This window comes from Mauremys reevesii, linkage group 5, assembly GCF_016161935.1.
Source record: "Mauremys reevesii isolate NIE-2019 linkage group 5, ASM1616193v1, whole genome shotgun sequence".
NCBI lineage: Eukaryota > Metazoa > Chordata > Testudines > Geoemydidae > Mauremys > Mauremys reevesii.
Genome location: NC_052627.1, coordinates 21309838 through 21323211, shown reverse-complemented (window position 1 = coordinate 21323211; position 13374 = coordinate 21309838). Strand labels below are relative to the sequence as shown.

General features: G+C 39.6%; 2 protein-coding genes across 8 annotated transcripts in view; one reads left to right on the top strand and one right to left on the bottom strand.

Annotated features, from left to right (window-relative positions):
• Positions 1–6604, top strand: part of LOC120405799 (broad substrate specificity ATP-binding cassette transporter ABCG2-like) — a 46590-nt gene extending 39986 nt beyond the window's left edge. Inside the window, exons 13-15 of one of the 7 annotated variants that reach the window (XR_005598890.1) lie at positions 710–799; positions 2441–2538; positions 6476–6511. Coding sequence is in view for 4 of the 7 variants with exons in the window: in XM_039539547.1 (XP_039395481.1) it covers positions 710–799; positions 2441–2538; positions 3419–3566 (336 nt within the window). In the remaining 3 variants the exon portion in view is untranslated. The other 6 variants (XR_005598888.1, XR_005598889.1, XM_039539550.1 and 3 more) reach the window with 6 other exon arrangements.
• The window catches only part of PKD2 (polycystin 2, transient receptor potential cation channel), a gene marked incomplete at its 5' end in the record, with an annotated part of 38289 nt that continues 29180 nt past the window's right edge, over positions 4266–13374 (bottom strand). The window contains 5 exons of the mRNA XM_039540452.1: positions 4266–7880; positions 8376–8523; positions 10628–10791; positions 11030–11147; positions 12524–12645. Of these exons, the coding sequence (XP_039396386.1) occupies positions 7641–7880; positions 8376–8523; positions 10628–10791; positions 11030–11147; positions 12524–12645 (792 nt within the window). The remainder of the gene's footprint in view (positions 7881–8375; positions 8524–10627; positions 10792–11029; positions 11148–12523; positions 12646–13374) is intronic.

The window sequence follows — 13374 nt, the reverse complement described above, 5'->3', positions numbered from 1 at the left end:
AGCTCCAACTCACTATAGTATGACTTGAGGGAAATTCCAGGCTTTCCTACTGCTGGGAACCAGAGAAAAGCTCATGTTCCTTAGAACTCTCATGCTTTAGGAGGAGGCTTAAGACCTGTGCTTCTGAGTGAAATCCTTTGTTTCCTGCCAAAAATCTAGTGATGGCCCAGCAGGCCACTATTGCTTCAGGTAGAAAGAAACTGTCCTGTAAAGATTCTAAGTAAACTTCTGCCTCAAATACAACTCCAGTGCATTTCTTCCCTTGCTGTCTGAGACCATGGAACCACCAAACATCTTGTGTAACAAAAGGTCTAATCCTATTCCTATTGACAGGGAGCAGGTAAGGCCTACGGGATCAGGCCCATATTTAGGATTCTATACACATCATGCATGTGTACATTTAACATTAATGGGAATTATTTCTGTACACTGAATAAGACCTGGTCTACACTAGAAAATTAGGTTGTTTCATGCGGGGTGTGAAAAATCCAAATCCAGGAGCCATGTAGTTAAGATGACTTAAGTCCCTTCGTAGACAATACCAATAAAAGAATTCTTCTGTTGACCCAGCTACTGCCTTGGGGGGGGTGCAAGGGAGGGAAGGACGCTTCAAGTGTAGACAAGTCCTAAGCATGTCACAATCTAAAGTGACTCAGAACTCTGCAAAATTCTCAGGACGTACTTTTGACTGTTTCTTTACTGTTTGTAGATTTTCTCTGGCTTGCTGGTAAATCTCACAAGCATCGAATCTTGGCTTTTCTGGCTGAACTATTTCAGCATCCCTCGCTACGGCCTGACCGTGAGTGCTACATTTTCTGTGCATTGTGCTGGAAACACCTTTTGAAAGAGATCACCATTATCTTATAAGAAATAACGTCAAACAATATTATTCCAGTTATAATTGGTAAATACAACTTACACAGATAAGTTCTCCCTGTCTCTTTACATTCGCAGTACTGTGCAGTAGGTCTCACACTTTCAGATATGTACTGTAATACGAATTAGCATAGCTCAAGAAAATGCAGTCAATAGATAACAGAATCATGAATAGCAGCAGGACCAGAAAAAGATTACTCAAGTCATTGTGATTCTTTGCAGGTTGCAGAACTGCTCTCCACAATACATAATTAATACTAATGTAACTTAAGTATCTGCTATAACGGTGGTTCTCATTTCCTGTTTGAAGTATGAACAACTTCCTAACTCCTCTGCATTTTTCATTTCTTACATTTTGGCCATTGCTTATTTCATGTGAAACTGGATAATGCCCTTACTTTATTGCCATAACATTTTAATAATAGCATGCCTGGGTACCAGTGAGATATAGGTAATGCCGAGGTGGGCTATTTAAAAAACGGATTATGTCAATTTCAGCAATAGCTCCACAACCAAAAAATAATAACAATAAAATCCTGTTTTTTTCTGCATGTCTTTCACCTTTTCTATTTAGATTGTAAACTCTTCAGATGAGGGACTGCCTTTACTGTGCCAGGCATATACAAGCACAGAGTGAGTCCCAATTTCAATAACGGCATCAGGCACAACTGTGACACAAATAAGTGCACTCCTTTCAAATGTTTATACAGATTGCTACAGTGAACCCAGTAGTGCTAATCTGAAAGCTGTATCCCTGTTGCTGTTGTAGAAGCGGCCTCTTGTAGCTGATCTTTTGAACTATACACTTATGTCATATATAAGCATAATCCAGACATTATTTTCTGATTTTTGTGACCTTTGCCACAGAAATGATTTGCAATCCTGAACGCAGTATCTAAAAGATATTCTCTAGTTCAAACAGGAATTAATTTAGCAAACTTCTATGACTTGAGTATTACAGATGGTCAGACTAGATGATCACAATGGTTCCTTCTGGCATTATAATTATGAAATTTAGTAGAGAATACACAGTCAATCTGATCAGTGTTTTGGAGCTGGCAGGGAGAACAACAACAAAAAAAAGTGGCATGCCTCAGAGGCCTGTCATATAAAATAAATAATTGAAAAAGCTGAAAGAAATAGATATTGTAGTTTATAGCATAAGATAAATGAGCCAGTAGTAGTATTTTAGTTCAAAGAGACATTTTTGATCTGTTTCAATGAGTTTCCATCGTGCAGGTCTCTCAATAGCAGTCTGTGCAGCAGCAGGCCCTGTGCCTATGGCAACGATAACATCTGCACTTATGTCACAAGGGTATTTTCACAGTATTTTACCAATACTTTAAATATTATCTGAAAATTAGACTCAACTGTTTTCATTTGAAGGATTTCTTCAACACCCTAGAAAAAAGCTGATTCCAGACAGTTTTTCTGATCTTGTCTTATAATTTTGATATATACTTTAATGGAAGCGTTTGGTGGTTTGTTTAGTATGTAGTAATTTATTAAACCTGCTTAAAGGTTCCCTCTTGACTACCTAATATTTTTGTTTTTATCTTTAAAGGCTTTGCAAATTAATGAATTTACAGGCCTAAGCTTTTGCCAGAATGCCAATGTGACTGGGGTCAATGTAAGTTGCATCACTTCTAGTCCATTTACAATGTAAGTATGCAGTTATTATAAACAAGTTCTTGCAAGGAGCCCAAGTTCAGTAAACTGCCAAATTGAATTTGAGATTTTTTTTTGTCATTGTTTTCCTGGTGCCTCAGCTGCCAGTGGGTCTATGCTTTATAACTGAATACTTAGCCTCTGGAGCAGTCTCTGGTTTTCAAATATTTGGTGGTTCATTTCAGATAAGTCATGTAAAGCTTAGCAATTTAAAACTATTTCAAGTGCTAGAGAAGGTAGAGGGGACAATTTTTAAAGAAAGCATTTGAGAGAATAGATAGTGATCCTGGAACAGTTTAAGATCTGTTCTTAAAAACCATTTCAGGACATGGCAAGTTTTCCTGTGTAGAAAAGGACCCAACAGACTATTTTTAATGTGTGCTTTATACTTGTAATATTAATTTCTTATTGCATATGTAAAATTGCACTTTGAAGAAGATCTCATAGTTTATTACCAAAGAATAGTGAAGGGAAGAGGAATCTCCCTTAGCTTTGGTACTCTCTGCTAGGTTCTACTCAGCTAATCTTTTCAAATTCTTCACAAAGACTTAAGTTTAGATTTTTCTTTTCTCCACAATATGCAACATGCTAGCTTGAGGCCCTAAAAAGTATTACAGTCCTCTTCAGAGTAGAGTAACTATTTATGCAGGCTGATGCAAACTGAATAGCAAAGGTTCAAATTTGGTATTAGAGTTGAGGTTTGAACCGTTTTTTTTTCCTGACACAGGTTAACCTATCCTCAGTCACCATTCTGTTTGTTTGCATTGGACCAAAGCATTTTTCAGCAAAATTATGAAAACAGGCAAATTAAATATTCAGTTACAGATCTTTACAAAGGGTTAACTTTTTTTAAACTTTAATTTGTATTGACTAGCTGCACTGGAGAAGAATATTTGAAAATGCAAGGCATTGAAGTGTCTGCTTGGGGCATGTGGAGGAATTATGTGGCTCTTCTATGCATGACACTAATCTTCTTTACAATTGCATATTTGAAACTGCGCTTCCTGAAGAAGTTCTCTTAATTCAGCTGAGTTAACAAGCATCTAGTGTAGCACAATGCAATGCAGTTTTGATAGTGAATGGACTAAAAATGTTTTAACATTTTCAAAGATTACATTAAAGATTTTGATAACTGTGTTCAGTTTTTACTAATACTGCTTGCTACTGAGCTACATATATTACAAAGGTCTCACGCACATGAAGACAGCAGAGGATTGTTGACAGCGTACAATTTAGGCCTGGGATTTCCAGGGACCAAGGAATGCTGTAGAAACCTCAGATCAGCAGTAAGGGAGATATAAACAGAGAAGCATCTTTGACATCCTAAGCCAAAGGCTTAGTCTGCATTATTGATAGTGGCAGATAGCTAGCTCAAGAAAGCACTTGAAAAAAAAAATCTAAACATGTTTACCTAGAAATATATAGTTTAAAAAACTATATAAAGTGAAGTTGGATGAGAATTTAGTTTTCTTATCTAATGCAGATGCTTCTCTTTAGTGCAAAAGGGCAGGGCAGTAAGTGAAACTGACTAGGCCTTCAGTTTCCTTTGGGTTCTACCAAACAGGAGGTTCTGCAGCTATATTTTTTTTTAATTTTAAAACAGTACGGGGGGATTGGAAGAAGGGGGAAGAGAAAAGCAACATGTCAAATACAGGACACTCACCATAATGAGACGGATTTAAATGCAGACTATTTTTGTCCATAATTCTCATACACATTGGTGGTTTTCCTATGTAAAATCTTTATTAGGAAGTAAAGTGCTCAGTATTATAGACCAATAAATCTTTGATAACTGTGGAAGACTTGCATAATTAACAGCTTCCTATTAAGACCAAATGTTAATGCAAAACTTTACACATACTTAGAAGAAACCCTTTACCCTAGAAACAAAGTAACAGTTACAAGAGAATCTAAACTTAAAATGAAACCATAATAAAAAAAATGTATAACACATTTGTCTAGTTGCCATGTACTTATTGCATGGCACATTGTCAACACACATGGATAGCCCATGAAAGCTTACGGCACTTCAAAATGAAGTTTGTTATTAAGTAACGACACGTTACAGATATACAGATGAACAAATATAGCTATGAATGCAAACATTTTGGTTTTCATAATTAACATACTAATAAAAGAAAAGCTTTGTTCGATATTAGTTTAGAGAAAGGTACAATTTTAGGACACCACAGTGATAGCTGTAGTGTTTTGAAAAGACAACTTCACAAATGCAAATTTCCTTAATTCTGCAGCATGATATTGCAGCAACATCCAACATGTCTTGTCTTTATAACAAAAGATCACTTTAACTGAGCACTAGCAACCTCTTTCCTGTGACGCCAAATTGTTTGGTCAGATGATTGGTTTTAAACGTTAACTACATGACATATAATACTGTATCTGGCATTTTGATATTCCTACGCTCCAACAGACCAAATGCTAATTTTCTAGAGCTTGCAAAAACAATCTTACCATATGTCAAACCATTAGCCAACTGACCCCTTGAAATATACCGCCTACACAGTAATGTAACAGAAGGTTTTGTATACTATTATTAAGGCTTAGATTATGTCATGGAAGTCCAGGATTCCATGACTTTCAGAGACCTCCATGACACTTTCCGCTTCAGCCCCCATGGAGGCAGGGCTGAAGCTATCAGGGACTCCGGTGCTCTGAGCCGCTGTGGGCTTAGGAGGGCCCACCACACAGCTTCCACAGGCAGCAGGGGGACCCCAGAGCTGTGAGCCACAGTGGCAGCAGGTGCTAGACCTCTCCTCCCCTCGTGCAGCAGGACTCAAGCTTTCATCCCCCTGTCAGCCCCATTTTGTCAGTTATTTTTAGTAAAAGTCAGGGGCTTCAGGGAATTTTTGTTTATTGCCAGTGACTTGTCCCTGCCTTCTACTAAAAATAACTGTGATAAAATCTTAACTTTAACTATGATGATATAAATTCATTTGGATTAATTTCTTATCCACTTGGCAGTGGTGGAGCTTGACCGATAGTTTATTGGGAAATTTCAGCTCTCAGTAGGGGAGAAGTCCCTTCATCTAAGATGAGTAAGTTACTGAACATGCACTTTCTTGTAAATTTAACATATGAAAAGTTTTGTTTTTATCAAGGACAAGTGCTCTGGTGATATGGAATGTGTCTCAGATGACACTGTAACACGACAACAAGTGCTGGTTTATATAGATATAGGAAAACTGCAATATTTGGAGGTGTATTTGATTCAATACCAAACCAAAAATACTAACACAAAAATATAAGGTACTTAAGGTTAATTACAGGAAGCAATTCCTATAATAATCACAACATGAAAGCCACCAGCATCAATAAAAAGGATACTTATCCTTTGGCCTGGACATTTTCCTTCTTACACCCTACAAATCTACGCACTTAGAATACTGTGTACGTACTTCATCTGAATATTAAGTTTTCCATTCCCCTTTAAACCTACAGTAAGTCTTAAGGCAACTGTCAGCTTAAGTGAAGACTCCCATATTTCACTATATCTGAATATATACTACTATCAAAAATTGTACATATTTGCCTCTAATTCTCTGTATACCAAACTCAAATCACTGTCAGTGCTGTTGCTGCTTCAAAGCTCTACCGCAGTCCCAAATCCAGCAAGCCTTGTACTAAAAAGTGCTGATTATTCTAAAGACTACAATTTCAAAAGGATATAGCGTAGTTCCCTACAGAAAAACGTGTGAATGCAGAAATATACCTTCAATTGCTCATGCAGGTCAGGTAAGTGCATACATAAGAAGCTAATTAGGCCCCTGCCTTTGAACTGGGATGAATACTTGCTAGAGCTAATCAGAAATGTTCAAAATGTCAATTGCTTTCTCCCCTTGCATCCCCCAAGTTTAATTGATGTTTGTCACAACTTATCTAATGTTTACCTAATTTCTGCATGTAACTGTAGGAAGGGTAGGTGCAGTTTTGGATGCGGAACTCAGAGGTCTTCCTTTTTGAAAATTTGGCCCTAAAAGCCAGCTATGGACAGACACAAAGACAACAATGATCACATTAGTTATGTGTAAATAGAAATTGATCCAATAAAAGATATTACCGTACCCACCTTGTCTCTCTTATGTGTAAAGAAGTTCCCAAAGAACTACTTTTAAAACACTAAAATACATGAAGTACTGAATATATGAAGCAACATTCCCTATGTATCAAACTATTGCCTTTTTCCTCTGGCAATAGTGCACTGATATGCACTATTCACATGCTTCTTGCATAGGCATATGCATCTACTTCATAATAAAAATAAACTAAACACGACCTTCTGTCAGAGGAAAAAGGCAATAGTGCACTGATACATAGGGAACGTTCCTTTAAAATAAATTAAAGAAAATCTTAGCGCGCTAAAGGAAAACTCCAGAATAAAAAGAAGATTGTGTTATTTGTTTGTAATTTGTGTTGAATATAATTAACAGGAAAAACTATATAGAAAGTCACCTTATTAATATATTTTAGATTAGGAATTTAAGAATAATATTTCCCATTATAAAGCACTGGAAAACTAAGCATTTGAGTTGAGAAATTAAATGCATTTTTGGCTAACTATTAATCAAAACTTTTAGCAGAGACTTACTTCACAACAACTTTGAAACTAATTTCCAGCATTATTTAATGGGAAAGTAGATTCTTACAGTCCTATTTTACATAACCAAGATGAGCTCCTGCTGCATAGCAAGCATTAAGATGGGAGTACTTAGAAAAAAAACCAACAGCTGCATTTACTGAATGAAGACAGGGAAACTGTAAAACCCTCTGGCACAGATCCTATAAGTGCAGCCACTTTAAGCAATGCTACTGGTGGATTATGGTCCTAAAGCCAGTGTAGGTGGCAACGGGAATCTCACCCTATTTAGTGGGGTAGGTAGGTAATGCCAACTTTACATCTGTCAGCTGCTGACACAGTGGTTGTAGATTAGATGTCCCTATGGCCTACTGATCAATCCCCAGGTGGGACACTGGGAGCTTTAACATTCATTACTGTTTTTGGAAAACAAATAGTAAATAGCGTATTTGCTGTTATAATACAGGACTGAAATTTTAAAACAACCCATTGACAAATAATATTACACATGGACGTTGCTCCCGCCATTCCCTCCTCCACTTCCATCAATGCCTTCTGTTGACTGAGAGGAGGATGGACGGGAACTCCTAGAACGCGGCTGGCTATTCAGTCCAAGTGGCGTTCCCAAGCGGTGGCTCATTTGGGAAGCTGTGTCATCCGATTCCCAACGCTCTAGTTCCTCCCGCACTAACCTCTCCATTTGTTCCCTGTGGATTTCATTGTCACGTCCCAATCTTTCATCCTAAATACAAAGAAAGATACAAACTCGCTGTGTAATCTTCCAAATTTGATTGTGAACAAAATCTGGAAGAAGGTATACAATATTCTAAAAGACATCGCAGATAAATTCATGCCATAGTGTGGCTTTGTACGAAACCAAGCACTGAACAAGAGGTAAAGGTACTGTTGTAGCAGCTGCAGAATAGTGACAAGTTTTTATACTGTGCCCATCACCATGGAATGACAGAGCCTTCACACAGTGATGTGTTCATTCACTATGATAACTAGTCTCTGGCTGGACTTTGATCAAGTGCTTGTAAATAAACCCAAAATGGAGTCTGATAGTCACTGGCTTAACATTGCTACGGTACCTACCTCAGCTATCACAATCCTATGTGTGAAGGAGTAGAAAAGCAAAGTAGAAACAAATGAGCTCATCATCTAACTTACCTGGAAAACAGCTCTTTAGTTAGTGAGCAGTCAACTGACTGCTCAAGTCGTACTGGGGGTTTCTTACCTCTGTAACTCCATCTAGCAGTCTTCCCAACACATCTCTCCTTTTCAGTTTGGCCCGCTCCATTGCCTCAAGCTTTACAATAACAGCATCAATTTTGGAAACAATACTGCCTATGGAATGTTCCATGCGATCCACTCGTCTCACCAACCTGAAGGCAACAGATATTTACAAATTTTAATGTTTCTGACATTTTCAAGTCATTAATTTGGTTTTAGCTAATCGACTTGTAGGAAGTGGAAAGTTCATCAGATGACATTTGTACAGTTTTTAATAAACCTAAAAACCAAAATGACAAGGGAATAATTTGTAATTTTCTTAGCAAGGGAGAGGGGCGACGGCAAGTGTAAAACTCCTGAATTATGTCCTCTGATTTCCTTCTCTTTGGGGGATACCCTATCATATACACTGTACAGGAATGGAGGGCTGGGTGGGGCTCACTCAAGAGCTGGTCACTACCACTTCTGTGTTTGCTACAGATTGTACAAGAGGCACTCTACTTTCCACAGAGAAGAGAGTGCTACTTCCATAGCACCATCGGTGGAAGATTTTGGGCCCGGAAATGAATCCTAGCACACTGTCACTAAAACACACATTGCTGCAATACTTTGAGAGAGAAGAAAAAAATAAGTAGAACTGTTGCTACTTCTTAAGAGAGCCGTGCATTCCCACGGTATAAAAAACCATTTTCCACAATCATGGTCTACAGAAATACAGCATCTAGGTTTATTTTTTCCCTTGATTTAGTTATCTAATTACCCACCCCTCCAGTCAAACAAGTTTCATATAAAAGCTGGTGAACATAGCAGACAACCTTAAACTTAATGGAATGTTTTAAAGTGAAGGGGATTTAGAAAGCAAGTAACAAGTGTTAATTATGCTGTAATATTTCTAATGAAGTTAATCCCATCCCAAGCAAGTTAACTGATATGTTCTACATCCTATACGGGGATAAGGAAAATACATCTGACACACAGGCATTTGATTGCAGACATGTTAACTAGTACAGTCTGAGATCATTACACACAGTTACTACTGAACAAGGAAGATGGTCAATCAGGTTCTAGCAACCTTAAGTCATAACCAGGGTGGCTCTAGCTTTTTTGCCACCCCAAGCATGGCAGGCAGGCTGCCTTCGGCGGCACACCTGCGGGAGGTCCCTGGTCCCACGGATTCGGCAGTTTGCCTGCAGGAGATCCACCGGTCCCGTGGCTTCGGCGTACCTGCTGCCGAATTGCCGCCGAAACCGCAGGACCAACGGACCTCCTGCAGGCATGCCGCCAAAGGCTGCCTGACTGCTGCCCTTGCAGGGACCGGCAGGACACCCCCCCGTGGCTTGCTGCCCCAGGCATGCGGTTGGAGCGCTGGTGCCTGGAGCCGCCGCTGGTCATAACCCCTTCATTCATCCTTGCTGTGACTGGGGCCTATAGAGAGAGACCATTTCAGCGAAATATACAGGCATAAGTAATACAAATTCCTGCCAATCCTATTTGAATGTACAATAACCTCGATTTTTGTCTTCTTTCATCAGAGCAGAGCAGGCTTTTAGAATTAGTTTAACATTGACAATGTTTCTTTCAGGTTGTCAGCCACTGTATGAGCATGGATGAAATTCTTCCACAAGCACTTGAGAGCAGAGGTGTTAACTTGGACTCTAGTGTGATATGGCTAATTCTTACAGTAATTATCCAGAAGAGGCTCAGGGCTTGTCTACGCAACGATTTAGTGCGTGGCAAGCCAGGATGTGACTCTACAATGCACTAGTGTCCTGCGCATTAACTGGGTGCCAGTTAATGCGCCGTAGAATCACGATAGGGCTTGCTGCACACTAAATTGCCATACAGACATGCCCTCAGTAGACACCAACCAAATTAAAGTAGGAAAACCCCATATATCTTTGAGTGTCCTCTGCATATTCCTACTTTTGGGCTGTGCCAATTGGTGCTGCACTGAATATGCAGGTCCATCCTGAAGATCCCCAGTTACAGGTAAGTGACCTTCATTTTGCACCAATTTTTTTTTTGAGTTGGTTATTTATTTAAACCTGGGAGCTACTATTTCTTTTGTTTCCATTTTCATCCAGGATCTTCTAACAACTTTAAATACAGACAATAGATTTCAAATGATAAATAGCTATTTACACAGTTAGCTTTGTAACACATTTCTTAGATTTCATTTGGTTAATACCCAGAATTATATTGGAGGGCAGGATATATTTTAAAAACCCCACACATTGCAGCACTGCTTGCACTTACACTTGGAACTCTTCATATGAAACCCCACTAGAGCTGCTACCTCTTCTTCTAGAGCTGTGTCCACTGTCCTCATCATCATCCTCTTCAGAGTCATCCAGACTGCGAGGGAAGCTTCGACCACTCATTGGACGTGGTAGAGAGCTCCTGTCCAGATCCAGATCCTCCTTCATGAAAAACAAACGTTATCCATAGACTTTCACCTGTGGACTGAAGGTCAAGGCTGCATGACCTCATTCATTGAACTACTTTTCACCCTTTTATAGTTCTGTTGGGAGTGAATGTTAGAAAACCTAATAGATTAGTAAGTCCAAATCAAATGCAAATGAGAATTGGTGCTTAGAAACTCCACTGACCCAACTGATGGTGTTCAAGGTCTTCCAATTGCCCTAAAGGATGACTTACCCTCTCTTTCTCTAGATCATCTCTCATTTGCTGATGTTCATGTTCTGTCAATTCCTGATCCCCATCCTGGTCATACTTAGTAAATATTGCTTCAATCTCTGCATCCGTGTGACCTTTCCTGAAAAGATGATAAAGTGGACCCCCTTTTTATTTGATGTTTTGCGAAAAACGTTGGGGGTGAAGGAGGGGGGAAGAGACAACAAAAAAGTCTTAACTACAGCAAATTCTCTAAAAGCCAAAGAACATGCTTAATTCAGTTCTGCCTACAAGCTTTCCCATCACGAATCCAAGTCCTCTAACCATGCTGGCAAAGCTTGGGTACATATCACCAAGTCTTGGCCCCAGCCCATTGCTTTAGAGGTTTTTTTTCCTGCCTAACAGCACCTCTCTCTTTTCTCTGGATTGCATTTAAGACAGTTTCCTCTTATCCACATCCCTAGTTGTGACTAGCACTGAAAAAACAAAGAGAATGCAGTATCTCTGTCTGATCAACAGGAGCTCTAGTCCTAACTATCATCTGCATGCAGGTGACTCTGCAGACCAAAACATTTCATGAACTACCCCAGATTCTGCTTAACAGGCCAGGTGACAAAATGAAACTTTACGAGACCCCATTTACAAGAGCACTTGAGGGAGAAAAGGTTCTTCATTTGCGTGTCTTTGGTATCAATGAGACAGGAACACATCTACTATAAGACAACCCCCATGCATCTTCATGAAATCCTGCAGGCAAGTCAGACTCAAAGGCTATTGAGAGAGCTGGAAAAAAAATCAGCTTGCATCCATCACTGGAAAGATTGTTCTCTATGGATTTTAATACCACCTTCATACCATACATATGCCTAGAACCCCTTGTCGGAATGGAGAACACATGCTGAATCAAAAATGCAACTGAGTTGCTCAAATGCCAACTTCTAAACCTTCCAAAAATAAGAGGCGGCTAGAAAGAGGTCAATAGTTGGTAAGCCTTTTGAGCAGGGTCCTACTTAAATGTAACTACCATCTTTCTTTCCATGAATTGTTACCAATCCTCTTCAATAATGGTGCCAAAACTTCTCTGCTGACCCTCACTCACCATGAAGGGGAAGGGTCCAACTTACAGGTGGTACGATGCAACTAGCCAAGAAAAGTTAGTTACCTCACTCCAGCTCACACCATTAGCCATTATTTTTCCTCTTCCCCCACCCCTCATTATTTTGGGGGGGGGGGGTTGTTTCTGCAATGCCCTTGGACTTTCCTGAAACACTGCAGATTTTCCAGCACCCTATTTATTTACATAAAAACCCTTCTGTTAGATACAAAAGGAAGCGTAAGTTTTATTAGCAACCCACATGACATGGAAGCAGTCCTACATATTGTTTTTATTTGCATTAATGTACCTTAACAATGTTCCTCCCCCTCACACCCTACAGGCCTTGAGGAAATCAGAAAGATTCTTTGCATCACAAGTCCCTTGGGAATATTGTTTAAGATACAAAATACTGGTTTCCTTACCCCTTGAGATCCTGTCGTAGTTCATCGAAGTTTAACTTTCCCCCACCTTGGCGCAAGTTCTCTGAAATGTCATCAACAGTAGTTTTTTTCAATTTAAGTTTAATCATGGCTTTATTGTATCCCTAACAGAGAAAATAAAATGAGAGAAAATAAAACTTTACTTCTAATGGCATATTTAATTTTGTTTTGTTTGTTGTTTCATGTAAAGAAGATTGTTTGCATTCTTGAATGAAGTCAAACCTCATTTAATATTTTCTGACAAGCACTGGAGGAATCATATAATCATAGGAGTGGAAGAGACCTCGAGACGTCATCTAGTCTAGTCCCCTGCACTCATGGTAGGACTAAGTATTATCTTCTAGACCAGGGGTTCTCAAACTTCATTGCACCGCGATCCCCTTCTGACAACAAAAATTATTATACGACTCCAGGAAGGGGCACCAAAGCTTGAGCCTGCCCAAGTCTTGCTGCCCTGGGCGGCGGGTGGGGGGTAAAGCCGAAGCCCAAGGGCTTCAGCCCCAGGCAGGGGGCCAGTAACATGAGCCCCGACACCCAGGGCTGAAGGTTGTGGGGCTCAGGCTTTGCAAGTCTAAGCCAGCCCAGGCGACCCCATTAAAATGGGGTGGCAACCCACTTTGGGGTGGCAACCCACAGTTTGAGAACCGCTGTTCTAGACCATCGCTGACAGATATTTGTCTAACCCACTCTTAAAAATCTCCAATTATGGAGATTCCACAACCTCCCAAGGCTATTTAGCCCAGTGATTAACTTCCCTGACAGTTAAGAAGTTTTTCAACCTAAACCTCCCTTGATGCAATTTAAGCACATTGCTTCTTGTCCTATCATCAGAG